Source organism: Amblyraja radiata, chromosome 38, assembly GCF_010909765.2.
Source record: "Amblyraja radiata isolate CabotCenter1 chromosome 38, sAmbRad1.1.pri, whole genome shotgun sequence".
NCBI classification, from domain to species: domain Eukaryota; kingdom Metazoa; phylum Chordata; class Chondrichthyes; order Rajiformes; family Rajidae; genus Amblyraja; species Amblyraja radiata.
The window spans coordinates 604,019-627,207 of NC_045993.1; the positions used below are offsets into that span (position 1 = coordinate 604,019).

The 23,189-nt window shown below is 52.3% G+C and overlaps 3 protein-coding genes across 3 annotated transcripts; 2 read left to right on the forward strand and 1 right to left on the reverse strand.

Moving 5' to 3' along the window:
- The first annotated feature begins 223 nt into the window (after positions 1-223).
- LOC116967020 lies at positions 224-5,608 on the forward strand. Its single transcript, XM_033013450.1, has 5 exons — positions 224-370; positions 1,429-1,629; positions 2,270-2,431; positions 3,341-3,468; positions 4,840-5,608. Exons 1-5 carry the CDS (start codon positions 275-277, stop codon positions 5,246-5,248), a joined length of 996 nt encoding a protein of 331 aa, XP_032869341.1. The 5' UTR covers positions 224-274; the 3' UTR covers positions 5,249-5,608.
- Positions 5,609-9,219: 3,611 nt separating this feature from the next.
- Positions 9,220-11,334, forward strand: LOC116966755 (gonadotropin subunit beta-like). Its single transcript, XM_033013074.1, has 2 exons — positions 9,220-9,431; positions 11,104-11,334. The coding sequence occupies exons 1-2, from the start codon at positions 9,273-9,275 to the stop codon at positions 11,332-11,334; spliced, it is 390 nt and encodes a 129-aa protein (XP_032868965.1). The 5' UTR covers positions 9,220-9,272.
- An 801-nt stretch (positions 11,335-12,135) lies between these two features.
- Positions 12,136-22,516, reverse strand: ruvbl2 (RuvB like AAA ATPase 2). Its single transcript, XM_033013155.1, has 15 exons — positions 22,454-22,516; positions 21,887-21,941; positions 21,098-21,153; positions 20,049-20,190; positions 19,814-19,943; positions 19,644-19,710; positions 19,305-19,411; positions 18,340-18,433; positions 16,672-16,795; positions 15,720-15,814; positions 15,374-15,492; positions 15,168-15,287; positions 13,209-13,338; positions 12,926-13,040; positions 12,136-12,296 (listed from the first exon to the last, which is right to left on the reverse strand). Exons 1-15 carry the CDS (start codon positions 22,460-22,462, stop codon positions 12,271-12,273), a joined length of 1,389 nt encoding a protein of 462 aa, XP_032869046.1. The 5' UTR covers positions 22,463-22,516; the 3' UTR covers positions 12,136-12,270.
- Positions 22,517-23,189: the final 673 nt, after the last annotated feature.

Here is a 23,189-nt window from a genome sequence, read left to right on the forward strand (position 1 = left end):
CAATTAAACTATAAACCTGCACGTCTTTGGTGTGTGGGGGGGGCAACCCACAGACTACAGACAGACCCCTAGTCAGGATCGAACCTGGGTCCCCGGGCGCGGTGAGGCAGCAACTCAAGTCTGATGCAACCGGTCAATGTTTGTACAAACACCTGTAGATGTTGGCGAATACAATCTGCTGAGAAAGTTGACGTGTCCCCGCCACGTGACCGCCCGCACTGTATCCAGCGCCGTTGCCAGGGCGACGGGACAAACTGCGGGCCGAGTGGCCGCCATGGCGCCGGAGCGGAGACACGACCTGCACCTGACCAGCGCCGGCATCGGCCTCCACTACAGCCCCGGCCGCGGCTTCCCCCCCTCCGGCTTCAGGGTCAGTATCCCCGGCCCCACTGACGCAGCCGCAGCCCAGACACTCGCCCATTGACCCATCCACACCCCCGGCCCCGCGCCCGGCTTCCCCCCTCCAGGTCAGTAACCTTCAGCGCCAGCCAGCCCGCCCCCTCCCCATATCTCTAAACCTGTCCTAACCATTGTGCAACTGCCTTTTAAACGTGTACTGCATCAGCCTCAACTACCTCTGGCAACTTGTTCCATCCACCCACCACCTTCCTCCGAGTGAAAACAATTCCACTCAGCTCCTTCACCTTAAACCTATGCCCTCTAGTTCTCGATGGCATCTCCATCTATTCCCCGCATGATTTTATACATCACTATAAGTTGGAGATAGATAGATTCTTGATTAGTACATGTGACGTACATTAGTACATTCTCTTGCCTTCTCCCCAGGTTATGGGGAGAAGGCAGGAGAATGGGGTTAGGAGGGAGAGATAGATCAGCCATGAATGAATGGCAGAGTAGACATGATGGGCCGAATGGCCTAATTCTGCTGCTGTCACTTTTGTCCTTCTGATCTTATTAGATCAACCCTCAGCCGAATGCTCTCAAAGGAATAAAATCCCACCCTGCCCTGTAGCTCAAGTCCTGTTGATGTTTAGTTGAGAGTAGTGTTAAACTTGTTCATGATATATGTATTTTTATTTCTATTTATTTTTTACTGCACAATGAATGGACACTGGTTTGAGTAACGTTTTTTTGTTTCCTCTGGGTATGTGAGTACTCAGGAAAATAACAATAAAGATATACAATACAACATACTCGTAAATCTTCCCGTTAGCTTTTCCAGCTTGAAGGCATCTTCCCTGAAACAGAGAGACCAAATTCCAAACACAATATTCCAAACAGGGTAGACTTCACCAAGGTCTGGCGATATAACATTCCAACCTCAGCCCTCTAGACCCTGACCACCAGAAGCTTTCTTCACCAACCCATCCACCTGCGACACCACTTGCCTCTTGGAGTTGTGGCAGACATCCAGAGGAAGGTTCTGTATTCATTGTGAGTCTCCTTGTCTCCCCTTGCCGGTTTCAGTCATTGTTGAAGGATCCTCTGCCCCCGAAGCTGAAGGAACTGGACATCACCCATCCCGACGATGAGGTCTACAACTGTTACGATACCACGACAGGCTCAGCGCACAACGTCAAGACCATCGACGGCATCCTCGGGCACCCTCGGCACGTCAAAGTGCCCAACCATTGGGATGTCCATTACATGAAGGATCTGGGTGAGAAGGTGAGGTCAACATTGGGCCAGCCCCCGGTCCTGGACCCTCCCTCGTGTGTTTTGTTTAGTTTAGTTTAGAGATACAGCACAGAAACAGGCCCTTCGGCCCACCGAGTCCGCACACACTAACACTATCCTACTAACACTATCCTACACACACTAGGGACAATTTTTACATTTATATCAAGCCAATTGACCTACAAAGTGTGGGAGGGAACCGGAGCACCCGGAGAAAACCCACGCGGGTCACAGGGAGAACGTACAAACTCCGTACAGACAGCACCCATAGTCAGGATCAAATCTGGGTCTCTGGCGCTGTGAGGCAGCAACTCTACCGCTGAATGGCCACATTCCCGGATGGAACTTTATTGTCACTGAGGTCCAGTGAAATTCATTTTTGTGTCCAGGTCAGTACAAATATCACTGCACATAAGCACTTAGATACATCTCAGATACAGTGCAGGTATAATGTAAGAGCATGTGCAGGAAGGAACTGCAGATGCTGGTTTAAACTGAAGATAGACACATGGACAAGATGGAGGAACTCAGCAGGACAGGCAGCATTTCTGCAGAGAAGGAATGGGTGACGTTTCGGGTTGAGACCCTTCTTCAGACTCTGTTTGAAGATCACCTGCTCTTATTTCAACAGCTGAGCCGGCGGGACTGGAAGACTCCACTAAACATGGTCAACCAGACGAGTGAGATGAAGGACAAGTATACGGGCCGGCTTCCTCAGTCCATGGACACTGCGTTCAAGTCCGGACCGCAGCCCTTCCCCCTCGCCAGCCACCTCACCAATGGACCAACTAAAGTAAGGCTCAGCCTCTCCCCTCGTCTTCTCTCCTGGAGAATGTTTATCGCAGATAAAAGTTGGGTCGCTTTCTTTGTGTCTGTGAATGTTAAAGTCTCAGAGTCTGGATGGGGGCATGAGGTCGTGATTCAGGGACTTGTTGAGGCAAAGGGAAGGGTCAGAGGGAGGGAGGGATTCTTAGAGGCGGTGGTGGAGTCTGGACCACAGTATGGGAGGAGGGGAGGTGGGGGGGAGGTAAGGGAGGAGGGGGAGGGAGGTAAGGGGGGGAGGGGGGGTGGTGTGTGGGGACACTGGTCCAGGCTTGGGCCCACTCTGCTGTGGGATGGGAATCTCGATTGATTTCAATGGCTCTGGATGGGTCAGCAGGTGCTCAATGGGCCAAATAGCCTCCTTCTGACAGTCAGCTTCCCATCATTAATGTGTGAGCTTCCAACCATCGTTGCCACAGACGGCTGTGGAGGCCACAAGTCTGTGGATATTTTTAAGGCAGAGATAGATTCTTGATTAGTGCGGGTGTCAGGGGTTATGGGGAGAAGGCAGGAGAATGGGGTTAGGAGGGAGAGATAGATCAGCCGTGATTGAATGGTGGAGTAGACTGGATGGGATGAATGGCCTAATTCTGCTCCTAACACTTATGACCTCAATCTCTCCATTGGTGGGAGGAGCTTCACACAATCTGTCCAGAACCATCGACCATTTTTTAATGCATTTCAGTTTTTCTCTGCCCTCTTGAATAAAAACACTTTGATCCTCTGCTCTCTACGTGTGACTAGTTCTTTGACCCAGGAACCCTTATCATGCATATTTTCTGACCCCTCTATTCCTTTACATGTTCTTGGTGCTGGCAACCAGCATTGTACTCCAGATGTGTTCTAAAGGTTGAGTATGACTTGTCTTGAATGTTTGCAGAATATTGTGGCCAGCACAGAGAACCCCGTGATGGCAGGGAAGGAGTTCTATGTCCGGGACAAGGACGTTCTCCGGCTGAATGACATCTACTTGTCGACCACAAACAAGGACTTCAGGGCCTTTAAAAAGTACGTTTGTTCTCTGTACCTTTACCTGTGAGGGCCATCTTGCCACAGTGACAACTGTTCACACACGGTACATAGGAACAGCACAGGAGCAGGCCCTTCAGCCCGCAACGTCCATGCCCAACTCGATACCAAGACTAACCCTTTTCTGCCTGCAGGTGATCCATATCCATCCGTGCCTTAACGCCACTATTATATCTGCCTCCACCACCACCACTGGCAGCGCGTTCCAGGCACCCACTGTGTTAAAAAACCTGCCCCACACATCTCCTTTACACTTTGTCCCTCTCACCTTGGTTCTTGGTTTCTTGGTCCTCCAAATGGAATTTAAACTGGAGGTGGTGGAGGGAGGACTTAAGCCAGAAAGGGTTATTGGGAAGAAAGGGCTACTTTAAATTTAGTTGCATCTGGTTGGGTAACTATAGTTGGGTGGAGATTATTCCATGCTTTAATTGTGCGGGGGAAGAACGAATTGCTGTACACATCTATCTTTGTAGCTGGATCACAAATTGGATCGAATGCCCTCGTCTGCTCCTAATTGGTGTAGGTCTTGTAATCTATGTCGAGCTGACCATTTAACATTTTGTAAAAACAGGTCAAACGGGAGCTTCAAGTCTGTCTTGGAGCTGTGCCTAGTCTTTGATTTTTACATCCTGGGGCAAAGGATCTGACTGATGGTCGACTCTCTGTCTCTCATCATTTTATAAACTTCTCACAAGTCTCCACCTCGACTTCAACGTTCCAGAGAAGATAATCCAAGCCTGTCCAACCCGTCCCTGTAGCTGAAACCCTCTAATCCCGGCGAGCGGAACTGCAACGCAACACCCCAGATGCTGCCCTGACCAACGTCCCAGAGCACATGATGGGGCAACTCCTGTAACACGGTGAATAACGGCTCCAATAATGTGTAGCGTCTGCAAAAAGAAAGTCACTGTGACATAAAACACCATCGCACGGACCACTGGTGCCGTTACCTGCCAGACGCTGTCGTGGGCCATTGAGTAGACTTGGTGGGACTGGTGATGGGCGGAGAGTGTAGATGTTTGGCGAGGAATAACTTCATGGATTCTATGTTTTTAATACAATGACCTGTGGGTTTTCTCAGTTACAAGTGGAATGTGCATGTGTGTTACAGTGTGTGGACTGGGTCATCACACCTGTGTCTCACCCTGTGTGTGGACCGGGTCATCACACCTGTCCGCCACTGTGACCACCTGTGTCTCACTGTGTGTACTGGGTCACTACACCTGTGTCTCACCTTGTGTGTGGACCGGGTCACCACACCTGTGTCTCACCTTGTGTGTGGACCGGGTCACCACACCTGTGTCTCACTGTGTGTGCTGGGTCACCACACCTGTCTCCTTTCCGTTGCAGGACTGAGTTGGAAGGCATAGCGAAGAAGGACATTGCCACGTACTGGCAGACAGAGGACTATCCCAAGGCGTGGGGCCACGGACTGAAGGAGAATCCTCTCCCCAAGGAGTCGCAACGCATCAACCGTGGACCCGGCCCGATGATCGATCCGTCTGTCTTCTCCACCCCGACACGAATCCCCCGGCTGCCCAGACGTCTCCCGCCCGTCCCCAACCGGGGAATGAAGACCCTGTTCCAGGAGTCGTACCCCCCGCCCAGCGACGTCAAACGCACGCGGGACATCTACTGCCCACTGACCGCTCCGTGGGTGGTGACCCGTGAACCGTCCACCCCAGAGATACTGACCGTCCCAAACATGTACAAGACCCAGTCTATGGCCTACGGCAGTAAGGAGCCAGCCATCGTCTAGACGCCACAGCCTCCAGGGGAGGCCAGACTCCCCGTCTCCTGTCCCACAAGGTGCAGGCATCATGGAACAGGAACTCCCAAAGGGGCCATTCAGCCCATCGATCGTAAACCTGCTATCTCACCGAGCTCTCCAGCTAATCCACTCCCACCCCCTCCCCCCTTGTCTGTCCACGAGTGCTGTCCCGACCCTCCCCCTCCCCCCCCCCCCATTGAGAACAACCATCCCCGGTGTAACCTGGTGAACCCCCCCTCCATCACCTCCAATCCTGGAAACATTTATTTTGGGAGAATTTTATTCCAGCCACCAGGGTTCCTGTTATCCGCAGATGAAAATTAAATTAAATAAATACATGAACAGAAAGGTTTATCCCTGCATAAATAATTTATTTGTCGTGATTTCTCTGTAAGTTTATTTGAACTGATTTAGAGCTGGTTCACGGGAGTAAGAGCGGGGAAAGGTTTACTGAACTTCACGGAGCTCGGAAACTGTGGCTTAACTCCTCCATCAGTCTAAAGAAGGGCCCTGACTCGAAACGTCACCTATCCACGTTCTCCACAGATGCTGCCTGACCCGCTGAGTTACTCCAGCACTCTGTGTCTTTTCTGGTAAACCAGCATCTGCAGTTTATTTTTTTTTAGAAGGAACTGCAGATGCTGGAAAATCGAAGGTAGACAAAAATGCTGGAGAAACTCAGCGGTTGAGGCAGCATCTATGGAGCGAAGGAAATAGACAACGTTTCGGGCCGAAACACTTCTTTAGACTGCAGTTTCTTGTTTTTTAGGATCTCTCATTTGTTAACTCTCATCATTATCCCTCTCTGCTTTTTTATGCATCATCTCTGCTGGTTTCCAAAATATTCCCAATCCTCTGGCCAACACCTGGTCTGCTGCTGAGATCAGAGTTATTATAAAACTGCCCAAGGCTGTTACTGAAGGAACCACTGGTTTTGTAAACGCCCATAACATATCCATTAACTGGGAACCAGCAGCTCACATGGACAAAGCTGCCAGAAACAGCATCTGATGGACGGTTTAACTAGGGTTAGTGACAGAGTCCACAAGCTGCCTGAAGCCGGCACATGGTCACAGAAGCAGCAACTCCACCCACCATGCCTCTGCTCACATGTACACACACACACGGATACACATATGCATGCACAAACATGCTGTGCATACATGCACACGCATGGACACATGCACGTGAGCTCATGTGCTTGCACACACATACATGCATGATTAAAGGTACACACAGACATGTGCATGCATATAGACACACACGTACATAAATGCAAACACGCATGCAACAAGGTAACTCTCTGATTCCCATCCCTCACTATAACACTCTCTAATACACCGCAGACCATTCATGCTCACACACGTATGTACCTAAACATACTTGCAACCTGGGCACATAAAGCACACACACCGTACATACAGGGATGCCACATGCATGTCCAGTGCTTGCAAAGTCAACACAGAGACTTACACACAACACAACTTACACACCATGACGGACACAGACAAACACTAACACCACACATGTAAACACCACAATACATACAGACACACAGTGTATCTCACACCAGCATGGACACATAGACTGATACAGCACAGAATCTGGCCCCCACTGACCAACATGCCCCATCTACACTAGTCCCACTTCCCTGCGCTTGGCCCATATCTCTCTAAATCTGTCCTATCCATGTACCTGTCTAACTGCTTCTTAAACGTTGGGACAGTCCCTGCCTCAACTACCTCCTCTGGCAGCTCGTTCCATACACCCACCACCCTCCGTGAAACCTTTGAACCTATGTCCTCTGGTTTTTGATCCCTTACTCTGCAAGAGACTCTGTGCATCTACCCGTCTAATCCTCTCATGATTTTATACACCTCTATAAGATCACCCCTCATCCTCCTGCGCTCCAAGGAATAAAGACCCAGCCTACTCAACCTCTCCCTATAGCTCACACCCCCTTGTCCTGGCAACATCCTCGTAAATCTTCTCTGAACCCTTTCCAGCTTGACAACATCTTTCCTATAACACGGTGCCCAGAACAGAACACAATATTCTAAATGCGGTCTCACCAACATCTTGTACAACTGCAACATGACCTCCCAACTTGTATACTCAATACTCTAACTGATGAAGGCCACCTTTATGACCACCTTATCTACCATCTTCACTGTCTACAAAACCACACACTTTTGTGTCATCTGCTAATCTTGCCCTGTATGTTCTCATCCAAATCATTGATGTAGATGACAAACAATAACGGGCCCAGCACTGAACCCTGAGGCACACCACTAGTCACAGGCCTCCAGTTCGAGAAGCAACCTTCCACCATCACCCTCTGCTTCCTTCCATGGAGCCAGTTTGCTATCCAGAACACAAACTGAATCGCGCACACAAAACTCAACATCCAGTCATTAAGCTGACACACTGAACACAGCCCCCACCACTGGGACTGAATGGTCTACACCCCACCTCGCCCCCCCCACCCCCCACACCCCCTGGGCTCTGTAAACCCCCCCCCCCCCCCCCCTGGGCTCTGTAAACCCCCCTCCCCCCACACCCCCTGGGCTCTGTAAAACCACCCCCCCACACCCCCTGGGCTCTGTAAACCCCCCCCCACACCCCCTGTTCTCTGTAAACCCCCTCCCCCCAAATCCCCAACCCCTTTCCCCACCAACCTGCTCCTTAAACATTCCCTGGCCACCTCTAACATCCAACAGCCGGCTCCACGCTAGCCAGTGATGTTCTTTAATGATGAAGATAGATACAAAATGCCGGAGTAACTCAGCGGGACAGGCAGCATCTCTGGAGAGAAAGAATGGGTGACGTTTCAGGTCGAGACCCTTCTTCAGACTCTACCCGAAACGTCACCCATTCCTCCTCTCCAGAGATGCTGCCTCACCCGCTGAGTTACTCCAGCATTGTGTGTCTAAACCAGGTGCTTCCTCCACTGTTTAGTGATGCATCTGTGTGTGTTGTTGCTCAGATTCACATCTCACTGTGGGTCACGGTGCCCGGTGATGGAGCAGGTACCAGGTGCACAAGGCCAACAACCTTGTGTGTAATCCCTGGCGATGGTCATCGTGTGTCTGATCACTAAGGTCGGTGTCACAGAGCACATAAAAGATGCTGTGCAGCTAAACCTCAGCATCTTCCTCCTGCACCAGCCAGCGACAGAGCTACAGGGAGAGGGAGAGAGGCGGCAAGCAGGTAACGGCAAGTCTGTCTGCTTGTTCTGTGATCCGGGGGGGGGGGGGGGGGGGGTCGGGCTGACAGACTAGTGGGGTTCACCTTGGCTTCTATGCCCTTTCTTCCGGCAAAAGTGAAAAGTTTCAAAAGCAAACAGTCAAAACATACAGAGTGCTGGAGTAACTCAGCGGGTCAGGCAGCATCTGTGGAGAACATGGACAGTTGCAGGAGAGAACAGAGGCAATATTGCAGTGAGATTGCATCGAATCCCATGCATTGCTGCTGTCCTGACAATTGGGAACGATGTCCATGCATTGGACAGTTGCATCTCCGTTCCTCCGTTCCTCGTGACAATCTTTAATTCATTTGTTCCACATCTCTCTCCATCACCATCTACATCTCTTGTTCCCCTCTCCCCTGAATCTCAGTCTGAAGGAGGGCCTCGACCCAAAACGTCACCTATCCATGTTCTCCACAGATGCTGCCTGACCCGCTGAGTTACTCCAGCACTCTGTGAAACGTCACCTATCCATGTTCTGCACAGATGCTGCCTGACCCACTGAGTTACTCCAGCACTCTGTGAAACGTCACCTATCCATGTTCTCCACAGATGCTGCCTGACCCGCTGAGTTACTCCAGCACTCTGTGAAACGTCACCTATCCACGTTCTCCACAGATGCTGCCTGACCCGCTGAGTTACTCCAGCACTCTGTGAAACGTCACCTATCCATGTTCCCCACAGATGCTGCCTGACCCACTGAGTTACTCCAGCACTGTGTGTGTGTGTGTGTATTTGTGGGGAATAACAGCTGTGTTTTACAGGATGGGGCCCACATTGCTGCTGTTGTTGGTACTGACCAACCTTGCCCAGACCCACCACCTGTGCCGGCTGACCAACGCCACCATCTCTGCCGAGAAGGACGGTTGCCCCTTCTGTGTCAGCCTGACCACCACCGTCTGCAGTGGCTACTGCCCCACCAAGGTACCCACCGCCTTCCAGCAGCGCCAGACACCACGGCATGGGAACAGGCCCTTCGGCCCAACTTGCCCATACCAACCAGGGTGCCCCATCTACACCAGACCCACCTGCCTGCGTTTGGCCCATATCCATCTATCTTCACCACGTTCATCAGTCATAGGAGCAGAATTAGACCCTTCGGCCCAACTTCTTCATGCTGACCATCCGAGGGCGGTGAATCTGTAGAATTATTTGCCACAGGAAGGTGTGGAGGCCAAGACAGTGGATATATTTAAGGCAGTGATAGATAGATTCTAGATTAGTACAGAGGTTATGGGGAGAAGGCAGGAGAATGGGGTTAAGGAGGGAGAGTAATGGGGTTAATGATTGAATGGCAGAGTCGACTTGATGGGCCGAATGGCCTAATTCTGCTCCTGTGTCTGATGTTTTTGTCACAGAGTGCAGGATTGTAGAACATTAGTTCCTTAAATGGTCTATTGAATGGTTAGTATGCATCAAAAGCTTTTCACTGTACCTCGGTACACATGCCAGTGAAATGCTATAGTACCTGCCTCAACTACCTCCTCTGGCAGCTCGTTCTATTTCCTACCATCCTCTTTCCACCTTTAGCTTAAACCTATTCCTATTAAATGTTTTCTGCTTCACCTTAAACCTATGTCCTCTGGTCCTCGATGCCTCAGAGAGAGAAGCTCACACCCTCTAGCCCCTGGCAACATCCTTGTACCCTCTCTCCTGCTGACATCTCTCCTACAACATGAACTGAACACAATACTCTAAATGCGGCCTCATCAACATCTTATATAACTGTAACTTGACCTCCCGACTTCTATGCTCAATCTCTGGCTGTTAAAGGCCAATGTGCCAAAAACCGTTTAAACCACCCTGTCTAAATGAAACTCCACCTTCAAGGAACCATGAACCTGCACTCCTAGATCGGAGTCTGAAGAAGGGTCTCGACCCGAAACGTCACCCATTCCTTCTCTCCAGAGATGTTGCCTGTCCTGCTGAGTTGCCTGTCCCCCTGTACTCCTAGATCTCTCTGCTCGACAACACTCCCCAGAGGCCAACCATTCACTGTGTAGGTCCTGCCCTTGTTCGACGTCCCAAAATGCAACACCTCACACTTCTCTGTATTAAATTCCATCAACCATTCCTCCGCCTACCTGGCCAATCGATCCAGATCCTGCTGCAATCTTTCACAACCATCTTCGCTATCTGCAAAGCCACTAACTTTTGTATTATCAACAAACTTGCTAATCTTGCCCTGTATGTTCTCATCCAAATCATTGATGTAGATGACGAGCAGTAATGGGCCCAGCACCGAACACCACTAGTTTTCCATCCATTCAGCTATCTCTTCTTGGATCCCACGCGATGTTTATCACCTTGTGTCCAGTGTCTGTACTCAATACCCTGACTGATTATTACAGTAAGAACCATAGACCATAGGTGCAGGAGTAGGCCATTCGGCCCTTCCAGCCAGCACCGCCATTCAATATGATCATGGCTGATCATCCAACATCAGTACCCCGTTCCTGCTTTCTCCCCATATCCCTTGATTCCGTTTCCCCAAGAGCTAAATCTAACTCTCCCTTAAAAACAAGACTGCGTGTGTTATTCTGGCCCCCTGGTGATGATAGATGTGTAAGTGACGGTCTGCTTGTTGTGTGTGCAGGAGTCGGTGTACAAGAGCCCGTTGCTGTCCGTGTACCAGCATGTGTGCACGTACAAGGCACTTCGCTACGAGAGTATTCGACTGCCGGGCTGCGGTGTCCGGGTGGAGCCCACCTACACCTACCCTGTGGCTCTCAGCTGTGGGTGCAACCTGTGTAAGATGCACAACACCGACTGCAGCAGGCAGAGCATCATGCCCGACTTCTGCAGCTCACGCAGGCTGCTGCTCTAAAGCTGCACGGGTGGATCTCTCCACACACTGGCCGCGTCCACTGCCCCCCCCACAACTCCACTGTCCCCCTCACCCCCCCACTGACCCCCTCACCCCCCCACTCACTCTCACCCCCTCCAGTGCCACACTCCTCCCCTCTCTAGCCCTGACCTCCTCCCTGCTACGCCCAGTCCCCTCACCCCAGACCCCACCCTCACCCCAAACCCCCTCCACCCTCACTCCTCTACCCTGCCCTGTGCAGCCCCTCTCACCCCGTCCCCTCACCTCACCCCCCTCCTGCACCCCCCTGTCCAGAGCTCTCTCTGTGATGCTCCCCTGATGCCGGTGTGAGTTTAATAAACAACATGTTTTGTAGAGCTGACATTGTCCTGGTGTCCACAACTGGCCGCTGCTGTTTTATGGCTGGGTGTGTGTGTGTGGGTGTGTGTGTGTGTGTGAGGGTGTGTGTGTGTGGGTGGGTGTGGGGGTGTGTGTGTGTGGGGGTGTGGGTGTGTGTGTGGGGGGGTGGGGGGGGGGGGGTGTGGGTGTGTGTGGGGTGGGGGTGTGTGGGTGTGTGTGTGGGGGTGGGGGTGTGTGGGTGTGGGGGTGTGTGGGTGGGTGGGGGTGGGTGTGGGGGTGTGGGTGTGTGTGGGTGTGTGGGGTGGGGGGGTGTGTGTGGGGGTGTGTGTGTGTGGGTGTGTGGGGGTGTGGGTGTGTGTGGGTGTGGGGGGGTGTGGGGGTGTGTGTGTGGGGGTGGGTGGGTGTGGGGGGGGGTGGGGGGGTGTGTGGGGGTGTGGAGTACAACAAGTGAGGGGTAATCACTAGTGGTCACGACATTGAGAATTTATTACACAAAACGCTGTAAAAACCATAAACAACAGCAAGACCTGTCATCACTGAGCTGAGCAGCCGGTGGGTGGAGACGGAGCGGAGATTCCCCGGGACAGAGGGTCTTCATCAGTTGGTCTCCATCGCCTCGCCTTCTGCAAATCAACAGAAACTGCGGTGAATGCGGGCTGGAGAGGGTGGTCCCGGCAACACACGGCAACGAAACTCCCCACCCCCACCCCAAGTCCCAGCGCAAACACGTGTCATACAGTGCTTCCCCTCCACACACACCCTCACACACACACACACACAAAGCCCCACAGCAGGGCATGCCAGCTGCCCGTGTATTGGGTGAGTGGGCTGAGATTACAGTGTGTTTAGCTGTGGTTTATTAACCACCATCCTCAACACAGGAGATCGCCACAAATATGGACATTTAAAAATAAACGGGAACTTGAAAATGTGTTTCCTTGTTGTTGAATAAAATTTACACTTCAGTGGAGCACACTGACGCGTGTGAACACTCACACACACCACACACACACACACACGTGCGCACACATATACACACACTCACACACACCACACACACACTCACTTGCAGACACACCCACCCACACATATACACACACCCACCCACACTCACACCCACACACCCACCCACACATATACACACACTCACACACACACTCACAGAGATGAAAGTACAAAGGCTGAGTACACTATCAGGGCCAATGACCGGGCTGCTGCTGCTGCTGCTGCTGCTGCTGCTGTGACCACTCACTGATCTCATTGAACATGAAGGAGTCCTGGTATTTGTTCATGCAGTCCGTGGAGCGCGCCATGTCCAGGAACAGCGAGTACACACGTTTGATGTCTTCCATCTGCACCTCCGTGCCCTGAAACACACACAGGCTCAGGATAAAATGCTCTCTATGGCCCATCTGTAGAAGTCGGTGGGGACATGCCGGACTTCCTAAGCTCGTTTGGCTGAAGGGAGGGGGAGGAGGGTGAGGGGGCGAGGGGGCGAGGGGGGAGGGGGGAGGTGTAATGGACACACGGCCCACCTTACGCTTCTTGCACACCAGGCTGGCGGGGCTGATGAGCTGGATGGAGTAGCGGAGCGAGGAGTCCAGGCCGATTCTGGTGAGCACGGTGTAGGCCTCTTCACTCATCTCCACATCCTCCTCCTCACACCTGCTCATCGACACGCACAGAACATTGGTTAAAGCAAACATCACACACCAACCCAGAAACATGAAAGTGGCCGTCTAGAATCACTTGCTCAAACACAAACCAAAACCAAAGGAGGGAGGGAGATAGATCAGCCATGATTGATGGGCCAAATGGCCTAATTCTGCTCCTATCACTGATGATCATGAACTGTTGTGTTAGCCCATGGGTTTATCGTCAGTCTTTATTCTAATTGATTCCCTAGCTTTCCCCAGTGAGGGGCTGGTTTTTGTCAGAGGAACATCAGTAATATAATAATAATAACTTTATTTATAAAGCACTTTAAACAACCGCAGTTGCCACAAAGTGCTGTACATGAGAACTCATGGACAAAAAGTTATTACAAACCATTAAAAACCGTAAAACGAAGGACTAAAAACAGTAACAATTAAAAGACATTAAAAGCACTAACAGGAGCAATGCCTCAGCCAGTGTCGAAAGCCAGAGAATAAAAATGTGTTTTTAGGGAGGATTTGAAGATGGACAGTGAGGGGGCCTGTCTGATGTGCAACGGCAAGGTGTTCCAGAGTGCCGGAGCAGCAACAGAAAAGGCTCTATCCCCTCTGAGCTTCCGCTTAGACCTTGGTACCTCAAGGAGCAGCTGATCAGCTGACCTGAGGCACCGGGCAGGAGCATATAGGTGGAGCAGCTCAGAGAGGTAAGGCGGGGCGAGCCCATTCAACGATTTGAAAACAAATAAAATAATTTTAAAATGAACTCGAAAGTGCACTGGGAGCCAGTGAAGGGAGGCCAAAATTGGCGTAATGTGCTCCCTCTTTCGAGTTCCAGTCAAAAGGCGAGCGGCAGCATTTTGAACCAGCTGGAGACGAGCCAATGAAGCTCGTGCGACTCCAGAGTAGAGTGCGTTACAGTAATCCAGCCTAGATGTAATAAAGGCATGGATTACTGTTTCAAAATGCTGCCGCTCGAGGATGGGCTTCACCTTTGCCAGCTGCCTTAGGTGAAAGAAGCTGGACTTAACCACCGCGCCTATTTGTTTATCTAGTTTAAAATCACCGTCCATCCTAAAACCCAGGTTTAAAACTGTTGGCTTTACGGACAATGCCAGTGGACCCAAGTAGTGTGTGGGAAGGAACTGCAGGTGCTGGTTTACACTGAAGACAGACACAAAGTGCTGGAGTAACTCAGCAGGACAGGCAGCATCTCTGGAGAGAGCAAGGGTATTGACCAGAAACGTCACCTATTCATGTTCTCCACAGATGCTGCCTGACCCGCTGAGTTACTCCAGCACTCTGTGTTTTTTCATTGTGAGACACGTTTGCATCAGATTACTAGCTGGTGATTATTTCTCCCCACCCCGGCCTTCCTCTTCACCGTGGGAGTGGGCCCAGTGCCAGCGGGGTTGAGCAGGTTACCATGACTGTGGAACGTGGGATAAATGAGCAACTGGACTGGGGCCCGTGGTCACAACCTCTGCTGAAACTCCGCACGGTGGAGCAGCGGGTAGAGCTGCTGCCTCACAGCGCCAGAGACCCAGGTGGTCAGGGTTCAATCCTGACTACGGGTGCTGTCCGTACGGAGTTTGCACGTTCTCCCCGTGACCTGCAGATCTCTGAGATCTTCAGTTTCCTCCCACATTCCAAAGACGTACAGGTTTGTAGGTTAATTGGTTTGGTATAAATGTAATAATTGTCCCTGGTGTGTGTAGGATAGTGTTAGTGTACGGGGATCGCTGGTCAGTGCAGACTCGGTGGGTGAAGGGCCTGTTTTCATGCTGTATCTCTAAACTAAACACACAAAGCTGTCCGGACATCAACACTCCAGCTGATCACCTGATTTTCAGGATCTGTTTGGTTTCCTTCTCGTTGTAGGGAGAGGTGGAGATGATCACCAGGCGATCCAGTAGGTCGATGGGAATCCCATGAGGGCTTTTGTAATTTGTCCCACGGATCCTGAAAAGCAACAGGTGTCAGTGGATGTGTTCACTCAATAGAATAGTGTAATGAAAATTAAAATGGTGGGTGGGTGGCTGCCCTACCTGGTGATGCCTCTGTTGGTGGCTATGATGAGAACGGGAGCCATGTCACTCTCCAGCCCGCGGTTGAGGAAGGAGAAGCACTCGATGTCCAGCATGTGAACCTCATCGATGAACAGAACCTGTGGAGCCCAGCGCCAGCGAATAAACAGCACGCACGCACACCGCCTCAGCCCCAACACAAACCACCCCGGGGAGAGACAGCCCCGGTCACTGCTGCTGTGGGGTGAACATCGTGGAGGGCGGGGGGGACGAGAGGCGGAATGGGGAGAGTGGGGGGGGGTCTGTACCGGGAGCTGTGTGGGGGGGGGGGGGGGGGAAGATTTGGGCGGTGGGTCTGTCCACTCACCCCAGGGATGATTTCTGCTTTTCCCTCCTCCCTCCACTCGGCAACCTTGGCGTTGATCTGCTCTCGTACTTCAGACTTGATTTCCCCGGTGTCTCCTGCAGCAAGAGGCGAGTGTTTAATGATCACAACTCATCCAATAGTAGAGGGCCCGGCGTGAGGTGAGAGGGGCGAGGGTTGAAGATGTGGTGGGCGAGTTACACATGGAGGGAGGCGAGTGGCTGGAGTTCACGGCCACAGAGGCAGAAACACCCCGCCCGCCCCACAGAGGGGAGGGGGGAGTCGAGGGGGAGGGGGTGCGTGGCGGTCATTGTGGGGAGGGGGAGTCGAGGGGGAGGGGGTGGGGAGGGGAGGGGGGAGTCGAGGGGGAGGGGGTGGGGAGGGGAGGGGGGAGTCGAGGGGGAGGGGGTGGGGAGGGGAGGGGGGAGTCGAGGGGGAGGGGGTGGGGAGGGGAGGGGGGAGTCGAGGGGGAGGGGGTGCGTGGCGGTCATTGTGGGGAGGGGGGAGTCGAGGGGGAGGGGGTGCGTGGCGGTCATTGTGGGGAGGGGGAGTCGAGGGGGAGGGGGTGGGGAGGGGAGGGGGGAGTCGAGGGGGAGGGGGTGGGGAGGGGAGGGGGGAGTCGAGGGGGAGGGGAGGGGGAGTCGAGGGGGAGGGGTGTGCGTGGCGGTCATTGTGGGGAGGGGGGAGTCGAGGGGGAGGGGGTGCGTGGCGGTCATTGTGGGGAGGGGGGAGTCGAGGGGGAGGGGGTGCGTGGCAGTCATTGTGGGGAGGGGGAGTCGAGGGGGGGGTGCAGAGGGGAGGGGGTGCAGAGGGAGGGGGGTGAGGAGGGGAGGGGGTGAGGAGGGGAGGGGGGGGGTCGAGGGATGGGGGTGCGTGGCGGTCATTGTGGGGAGGGGGAGTCGAGGGGGAGGGGGGGGGGAGTCGAGGGGTGGGGGTGCACGGTGCCAGACCACACCTGAGAACAGGGCGAGGAAACCCTGTGTGCGGCTGTTGATGACGTCGATCTCGTGCAGTGACACCGTGTGCACCACCTCCTTGCGCTTCTGTAGCTCCCCGTCTGGGCATTGCACAAACTTAGTCTGCAACAAGAAACATCGCTGGGTCCTCACGTCCCCTTGTCCCCCCCTCACAACCCCCCCCCCCCCCCACCTACAGGAGGGTCTCGGATCACACTCACACCACAGGGAGAAGCCGAGGGTGGACCTTGAAGCTGCTTCATGATCCAACATCACAGCGGGCCCTGCTGTTCAGGCCGACCTCCCTGCACACGTCCCATGCCCTCAATACCAACTCTGTTCACTGCCTCATCAGTAGAGCCAGGATTTTGCCATAAATGCCATGTGCCTTTTCTGATGATTTCACCAAGATAATGCCTTTTTCATGATCGAGTGCCTAAATAGCCTTTGTTTGCCCGTTTTGCTAAAAGGTCATGCTATTTTCTTTAGTTGTACCGTGATTACAATGACATTTTCTATGTCAACACATTAATATTAGTGTTATTATTAACGTACTAACATAGTATAAATTACAAGAACATTTCCATCATCGGGGTGAAACCAGGGTCGCCACCATCGGTCTTCTCCAAAATCTATTTATTGCTTCCAATTTTGCAAACTTCCCGCAAGCTACCACTTCCCTTGAGAAACGTGGCGAAACATTAGTGAATAACCTGTAGGTTTTCACCAAAGTAACTGACGATATTCGTGAAGTTCCTGGCGATGTCGGTAAAGACATACAAGGAAAATGTGAGAGGGTGATTTTAGCGAACAAAGATCTTGAAGAAATACAAAACATAACTAAAGTTCTCAAAGGTAGTTGTGATGCACAAGATATCGACATGAATATAGAGTCTGTAGCTTGTTTCGGGTATGCACCAGTGACCTCAGCTGAGGTAGAAAAAAGTTTTTCACAACTGAAGCATATTCTGTCTGACAGACGGCATCGTTTTACACCAGATAATTTGAAAAAAATGATAGTAATTATGTGGAACCAGGCAACTTTGGTCATTTAATGTAGTATACCTTTATATTATTATTTTAACCTTATTTTGGTGGCCTTTTTATGCTTTTTTGGTCAATAACTGCCTATATTGTGCCCTTTTTGTAATTTTATGATGCCTTTTTTGGCCTGCCTATTTCAGTTTTTTAGTGCCTAAACATCCTGGCTCTACTCATCAGCCACCCAGCTTAGTGTAGTTTAATTTAGAGATACAGCGTGGAAACAGGCCTTTTGGCCCACCGAGTCCACGCTGACCAGCGATGCCAGGATACCAACACTATCCTACACACTAGGGACAATTGACATTTATTCCAAAGCCAATTCACCTACAAACCTGCACGTCTTTGGAGTGTGGGAGGAAACCGGAGCACCCGGAGAAAACTCACGCAGGTCACGGGGAGAACGCACAAACTCCCGTAGTCAGGATGGAACCCGGGTCTCTGGTGCTGTGAGGCAGCAGCTCTACCCGCTGCGCCACCGTGCCGCCCGACTAGATGCCCAGCAATGGAGCAGGCACAGACACTGCGAGGGTGAGGCGTGTTCCTGCACTGCTCCAGCATGGACGTACTCCTCACTGCGGTCAGTTTACTAGTGTTGGACATCACCGTGTACGCGGACTCCATACCTGGGCTCCCATGGCATCGTAGTCCCGAGCTCGCGTGAACGAACGCCCCAGTTTGCTGATCTTCCCGGTCGCTTTATCAATGGTGATCACGTCTCTGCAATAAAAGCCACACACAGGCCTTCACTCACTCACTCGCTCGCTGCCAGTCTCCAGATAAACCCTCACCTGCCCAAGGACCTCTCACTCCATTTGCCAGCCTCTGCCCACTCACACTATCTACTCACATCCCATGGCGTCACTGGCTGAACAATCAATGCGCACATCCTCACGGTTACCCTGACTACTGGAAGGAGCAATTAATGATGAAGAAAAACAATAATGCAGCAAACATAGACAATAGGTGCAGGAGGAGGCCAGAGGGTGGTGGTTGAAGGGGGTTTGAGGAGCATGTTTCTCACCCACCGAGTGATATCAGAGTGAACGCACTGTCAGAGGAAGTAGTGGATGCTGATGCAATGAGTACGTTTAAGAAACTTTCAGACACTCATCCAATAAACTAGACAGATATGCAACTTACAGAATAGTGAAAGTCCTGGATCGAGTGGATGTGGAGAGGATGTTTCCACTAGTGGGAGAGTCTAGGGCCAGAGGTCACAGCCTCAGAATTAGACGCTCCTTTAGGAAGGTGATGATGATGAGTTTCTTTAGCCAGAGGGTGGTGAATCTGTGGAATTATTTGCCACAGACGGCTGTGGAGGCCAAGTCAGTAGATATTTTTAAGGCAGAGATGGATAGATTCTTGATCAGTGCGGGTGTCAGGGGTTATGGGGAGAGGTCAGGAGAATGGGGTTAGGAGGGAGAGATAGATCAGCCATGATTGAATGGCGGGGTAGACTTGATGGGCCGATTGGTCTAATTCTGCTCCTATCCCTTATGACCTTATCCAATGTGGGCAAATGGGAGAGGTGTACTCTCCCACCCAGGTGTACACCCAGTGTGGGTCACTCACCACTCTCGCCACTCACCCAGCCTGCACCTTCTCTTTCGTTAAGCACTCGATCATTTTTGTCCCCAGGTCATAAATGGTCTCCATCTCTGTTGTTTTCAGCGTCAGTTTTCCAACCTTTGCACCCTGCAAGATGAATAACAGATGAGGGCTGAGATTCCCAGCAGGCAGACTACTGTCCATGTGTAGACAGACACACAGTGCTGGAGTAACTCAGCGAGACAGGCAGCATCTGTGGGGAGAAGGCAGGAGTGGGTGACGTTTGGGGTTGGGTCTGTGGGTGACGTTTGGGGGGGCGGGGGGTCTGTGGGCAGGAGTGGGTGACGTTTGGGGGGGGGGGCGGTCTGTCGACACTTACTGTGCCCGTTGCTGGACGATCGATTTGAATCTCCACCACCTCACCTTCGATGATTTCCGTTTCCTCTCTGTTTCAGGGGAGAGAAAATAACAAATCTTAATTTAGCGCAAAGGTTAAGATAGCGCTTCGGCTGGCGGGGGCTGAGGGGCCGGTTCTAGGGAACCACATACTTGATGCGCACTCCGATGGACCGACGGAATGCCTGCGTCAGTGCTTCTGTTTTGCTCATTTCCAGAGAGAAGATCTCACTGCCGGCGATCGCTGTGAACGGAGTGTCCTGTCCGAGGGCCTGAGCCATCCCTGCACCAGAACAAGCAGTTACACACGGGGTAATTACACACACACACACAGAGCAATGACCAGTTACACACACACACACGCGAGGCAGGACAGGGCGATACATACCCATGGCGATGGCAGTTTTGCCAGTACCGGGCTGGCCCGCGATCAGCACAGCTCTCCCAGCGATCTTCCCCTCCTTGATCATCTCCAGGATGACACCGGCCGCTCGCCTGGCACTCAGCTGCCCCACCAGGCCCTGCGACACCTGCAGCAGAAACATAGAAACATAGACAATAGGCGCAGGATGAGGCCATTCGAGCCAGCACCGCCATTCAATATGATTATGGCTGATCATCCACAATCAGTACCCCGTTCCTGCTTTTCCCCATATCCCTTGATTCCGTTAGCCCTGAGAGCTAAATCTAAGTCTCTCTTGAATACATCCAGTGAATTGGCCTCCACTGCCTTCTGTGGCAGAGAATTGCAGATTCACAACTCTCTGGGTGAAGAGGTTTTTCCTCGTGGACCTGTGTGTGTTAGGCGTGTGTGGCTGGGTTTTACAAGAGGTGACCCATTACCGTGCAAGGTCTAAAACAACAAATGAAGGGGCAGCAATAGGGTGGGATAGCATCCAATTGTCCAGAGAATCTGCTGGACCGGAACCACCAGTGTTCACTGTTATTGGTCGCCCTCAAACTACTGCAGCTCAACTCTGGTAGTGCTTCATCATTGGGTCTTTAGTGGACAATTCACTGAGTAAATGGCCACGGGCAAATCCCAGCCTTACTCTGATGTGAAGAAATGAATGGAAACAAATCAATTGGTCAAAGTGCAATTGGAGGAAAGGTCCTGAACCGAAACGTCGTTTGTCCATTCCCTCCACAGATGCTGCCTGACCCGCTGAGTTCCTCCAGTAGGAAGGAACTGCAGATGCTGGTTTAAATCAAAGATAGACACAAAATGCTGGAGTAACCCAGGTCAGTCTGAAGAAGGGTCTGGACCCGAAACGTCCCCCACTCCTTCTCTCCAGAGATGCTGCCTGACCCGCTGAGTTCCTCCAGCATTTTGTTTCTTGCTGAAGGTTCCTGGTTCTCGATGTTCATGTCCTATTGCCTCCCAACTGTTCTAACCTGACAACAGAGTCAACGCCTCCGCGCTGCGTGGGTCTGTACCTGTCGTGGTTCCAAGGCATCGTCGAGACCCAGGCCACGGATATGCGAGTGGGCACCTGTGGGAAGCACACAGGCAGCGGATAGTTCAAACCGGCACGTTCACTCAATCTCAACACTAATCCTAACATTCAGAAATGTAGCTTTACAGAAGGTGAACTACCAATATAAACTCAGGAGTTAACATCAAGACTTTAAGATGGATGAAGCATCAGTTCCCCCAGAGCCTCAGCGGGGAAAGAGATCACACAATGATCACACATTGAACGAAACACTGTGAGATTTTGTCCCAGCTCTACACTGATCTTTGCTGGGGCAATATAATTAATGAACACTTGCAGGGGTACAGTGGCGCAGCGGGTAGAGTTGCTGCCTCACAGCGCCAGAGACTCGGGTTGCATCCTGACTATGGGTGCTGTCTGTATGGAGTTTGTACGTTCTCCCCGTGACCTGCGTGGGTTTTCTCCGGGTGCCCCTGTTTCCACCCACACTCCAAAGACGTGCAGGTTTGTAGGTTAATTGGCTTCTGTATAAATGTAAAGATTGTTCCTAGTGGGTGTAGGATAGTGTTAGTGTGCAGGGATCGCTGGTCAGCGTGGACTCGGTGGGCCGAAGGGCCTGTTTCCGCGCTGTATCTCTAAACTAAACTAACACTAAACTAGTCTAACTCCAGCAGAGTTTCAGTCCGTGGACAATGAGGGTGTCAGGTGGGTGATGGTGAATAACCCGCCGTCATTCACTGTGAGGCTGTTTGTCCGGCACTGTTGTTGCCAACGGAGGGATTAAACTTACCGATTCTCTCTATCCTGGTGACGTCCCTCACCTCGGGGACCTTAGTGGCCGGAGTCTGGAAAGGAAAACAAAATCAGATCAACATAGGTCACGGTTTATATCAACTTACGCGGCATTTGTAATATAGCCACAGAAATAAATTATATGGGCCATTGTGTGGGGGGGGGGGGGGAGAGAGAAAGGGGGGAGAGAGAGAGAGAGAGAGAGAGAGAGAGAGAGAGGGGGGGGGGGGGGAGGGAGAGAGGGGGGAGAGAGAGAGAGAGAGGGGGGGGGGGGGAGAGAGAGAGAGGGGGGAGAGAGAAAGAGAGAGGGGGAAGAGAGAGAGGGGAAGAGAGAGGGGAGAAGAGAGAGGGAGATAGAGGGGGAAGAGAAAGAGAGAGAGAGAGGGGGGTAGAGAGAGAGAGATGGGGGGAAGAGAGAGAGAGAGAGAGAGGGGGAAGAGAGGAGCCGAGTCCCAGCGCCGGTGTGTCTGCATCAACGACCCCCACACACACTGCCCCAGATGAGCTGCTCTGTCCCGCCCCCCCCCCGCCCGCCTCCACCACCACACACGCGCTTCCCCCTCACCGCCGCCATGTTGTTTCTCCCGTTACCAACGGCCGGCCGCTCTCCGCCTTCACTTCCTGTCCGCCCCCCAACCCGCTCCGGCCGGAACCGTCGCCGCCGCGCACAGAGGTTCCGCCTCAATCTAAACATTCCCCCCCCTGGTCTACACACACAATCCATATCCATGTCCCTGTCTGACACCCTCGCAAACACCACCATCGTGCCTCCCCTCCCCCTCCCTCCCCCCCTAAACACCCCCCACTGTCTGGAGAAGGGCCTCGACCCCGAAACTTCTCCCCTCCACAGATGCTGCCCGTCCCGCTGAGTTACTCCAGCATTTTGTGCCCATCTTTACCACCCAATGACTATATTATAGGTACAGGATACTGAGCTGGATGAGATCAGCCATGATCGTATTGAATGGCGGTGCAGGCTCGAAGGGCCGAATGGCCTCTACTCCTGCACCTATTGTCTATTGTTTCTATAGAGAAGATAGACACAGAATGCTGGAGTAACTCAGCGGGACAGGCAGCATCTGTGGAGAGAAGGAATGGGTGATGTTTCAGGTCGAGACCCTTCTTTAGACCTCACCGCAGATGCTGCCTGTCCCGCTGAGTTACTCCAGCATTTTGTGTCTATCTTCAGTCTAAAGCAACAACTGCAGTTCCTTCCTAAACCAACCTCCCCTGCCTGCACATGGTCCATGTGTGTGTCTGACAACCTCCCAAACACCACTATCAGATCAGTCTCCCCAACT

Bases quoted from the DNA above. Each gene is read 5' to 3' on its own strand.
- LOC116967020 (XM_033013450.1), top strand. From the start codon at position 275: ATGGCGCCGGAGCGGAGACACGACCTGCACCTGACCAGCGCCGGCATC. The intron at 1,630-2,269 runs GTGAGGTCAACA...TTATTTCAACAG, and splicing joins TGAAGGATCTGGGTGAGAAG to CTGAGCCGGCGGGACTGGAA. The intron at 2,432-3,340 runs GTAAGGCTCAGC...GAATGTTTGCAG, and splicing joins TCACCAATGGACCAACTAAA to AATATTGTGGCCAGCACAGA.
- LOC116966755 (XM_033013074.1), top strand. From the start codon at position 9,273: ATGGGGCCCACATTGCTGCTGTTGTTGGTACTGACCAACCTTGCCCAG. The intron at 9,432-11,103 runs GTACCCACCGCC...TTGTGTGTGCAG, and splicing joins GTGGCTACTGCCCCACCAAG to GAGTCGGTGTACAAGAGCCC.
- ruvbl2 (XM_033013155.1), bottom strand. The intron at 19,711-19,813 runs GTATGTGGTTCC...CCCCTGAAACAG, and splicing joins TCCATCGGAGTGCGCATCAA to AGAGGAAACGGAAATCATCG. The intron at 13,339-15,167 runs GTGATCAGCTGG...GTCGATGAGCAG, and splicing joins AAACAGATCCTGAAAATCAG to GTGTGAGGAGGAGGATGTGG.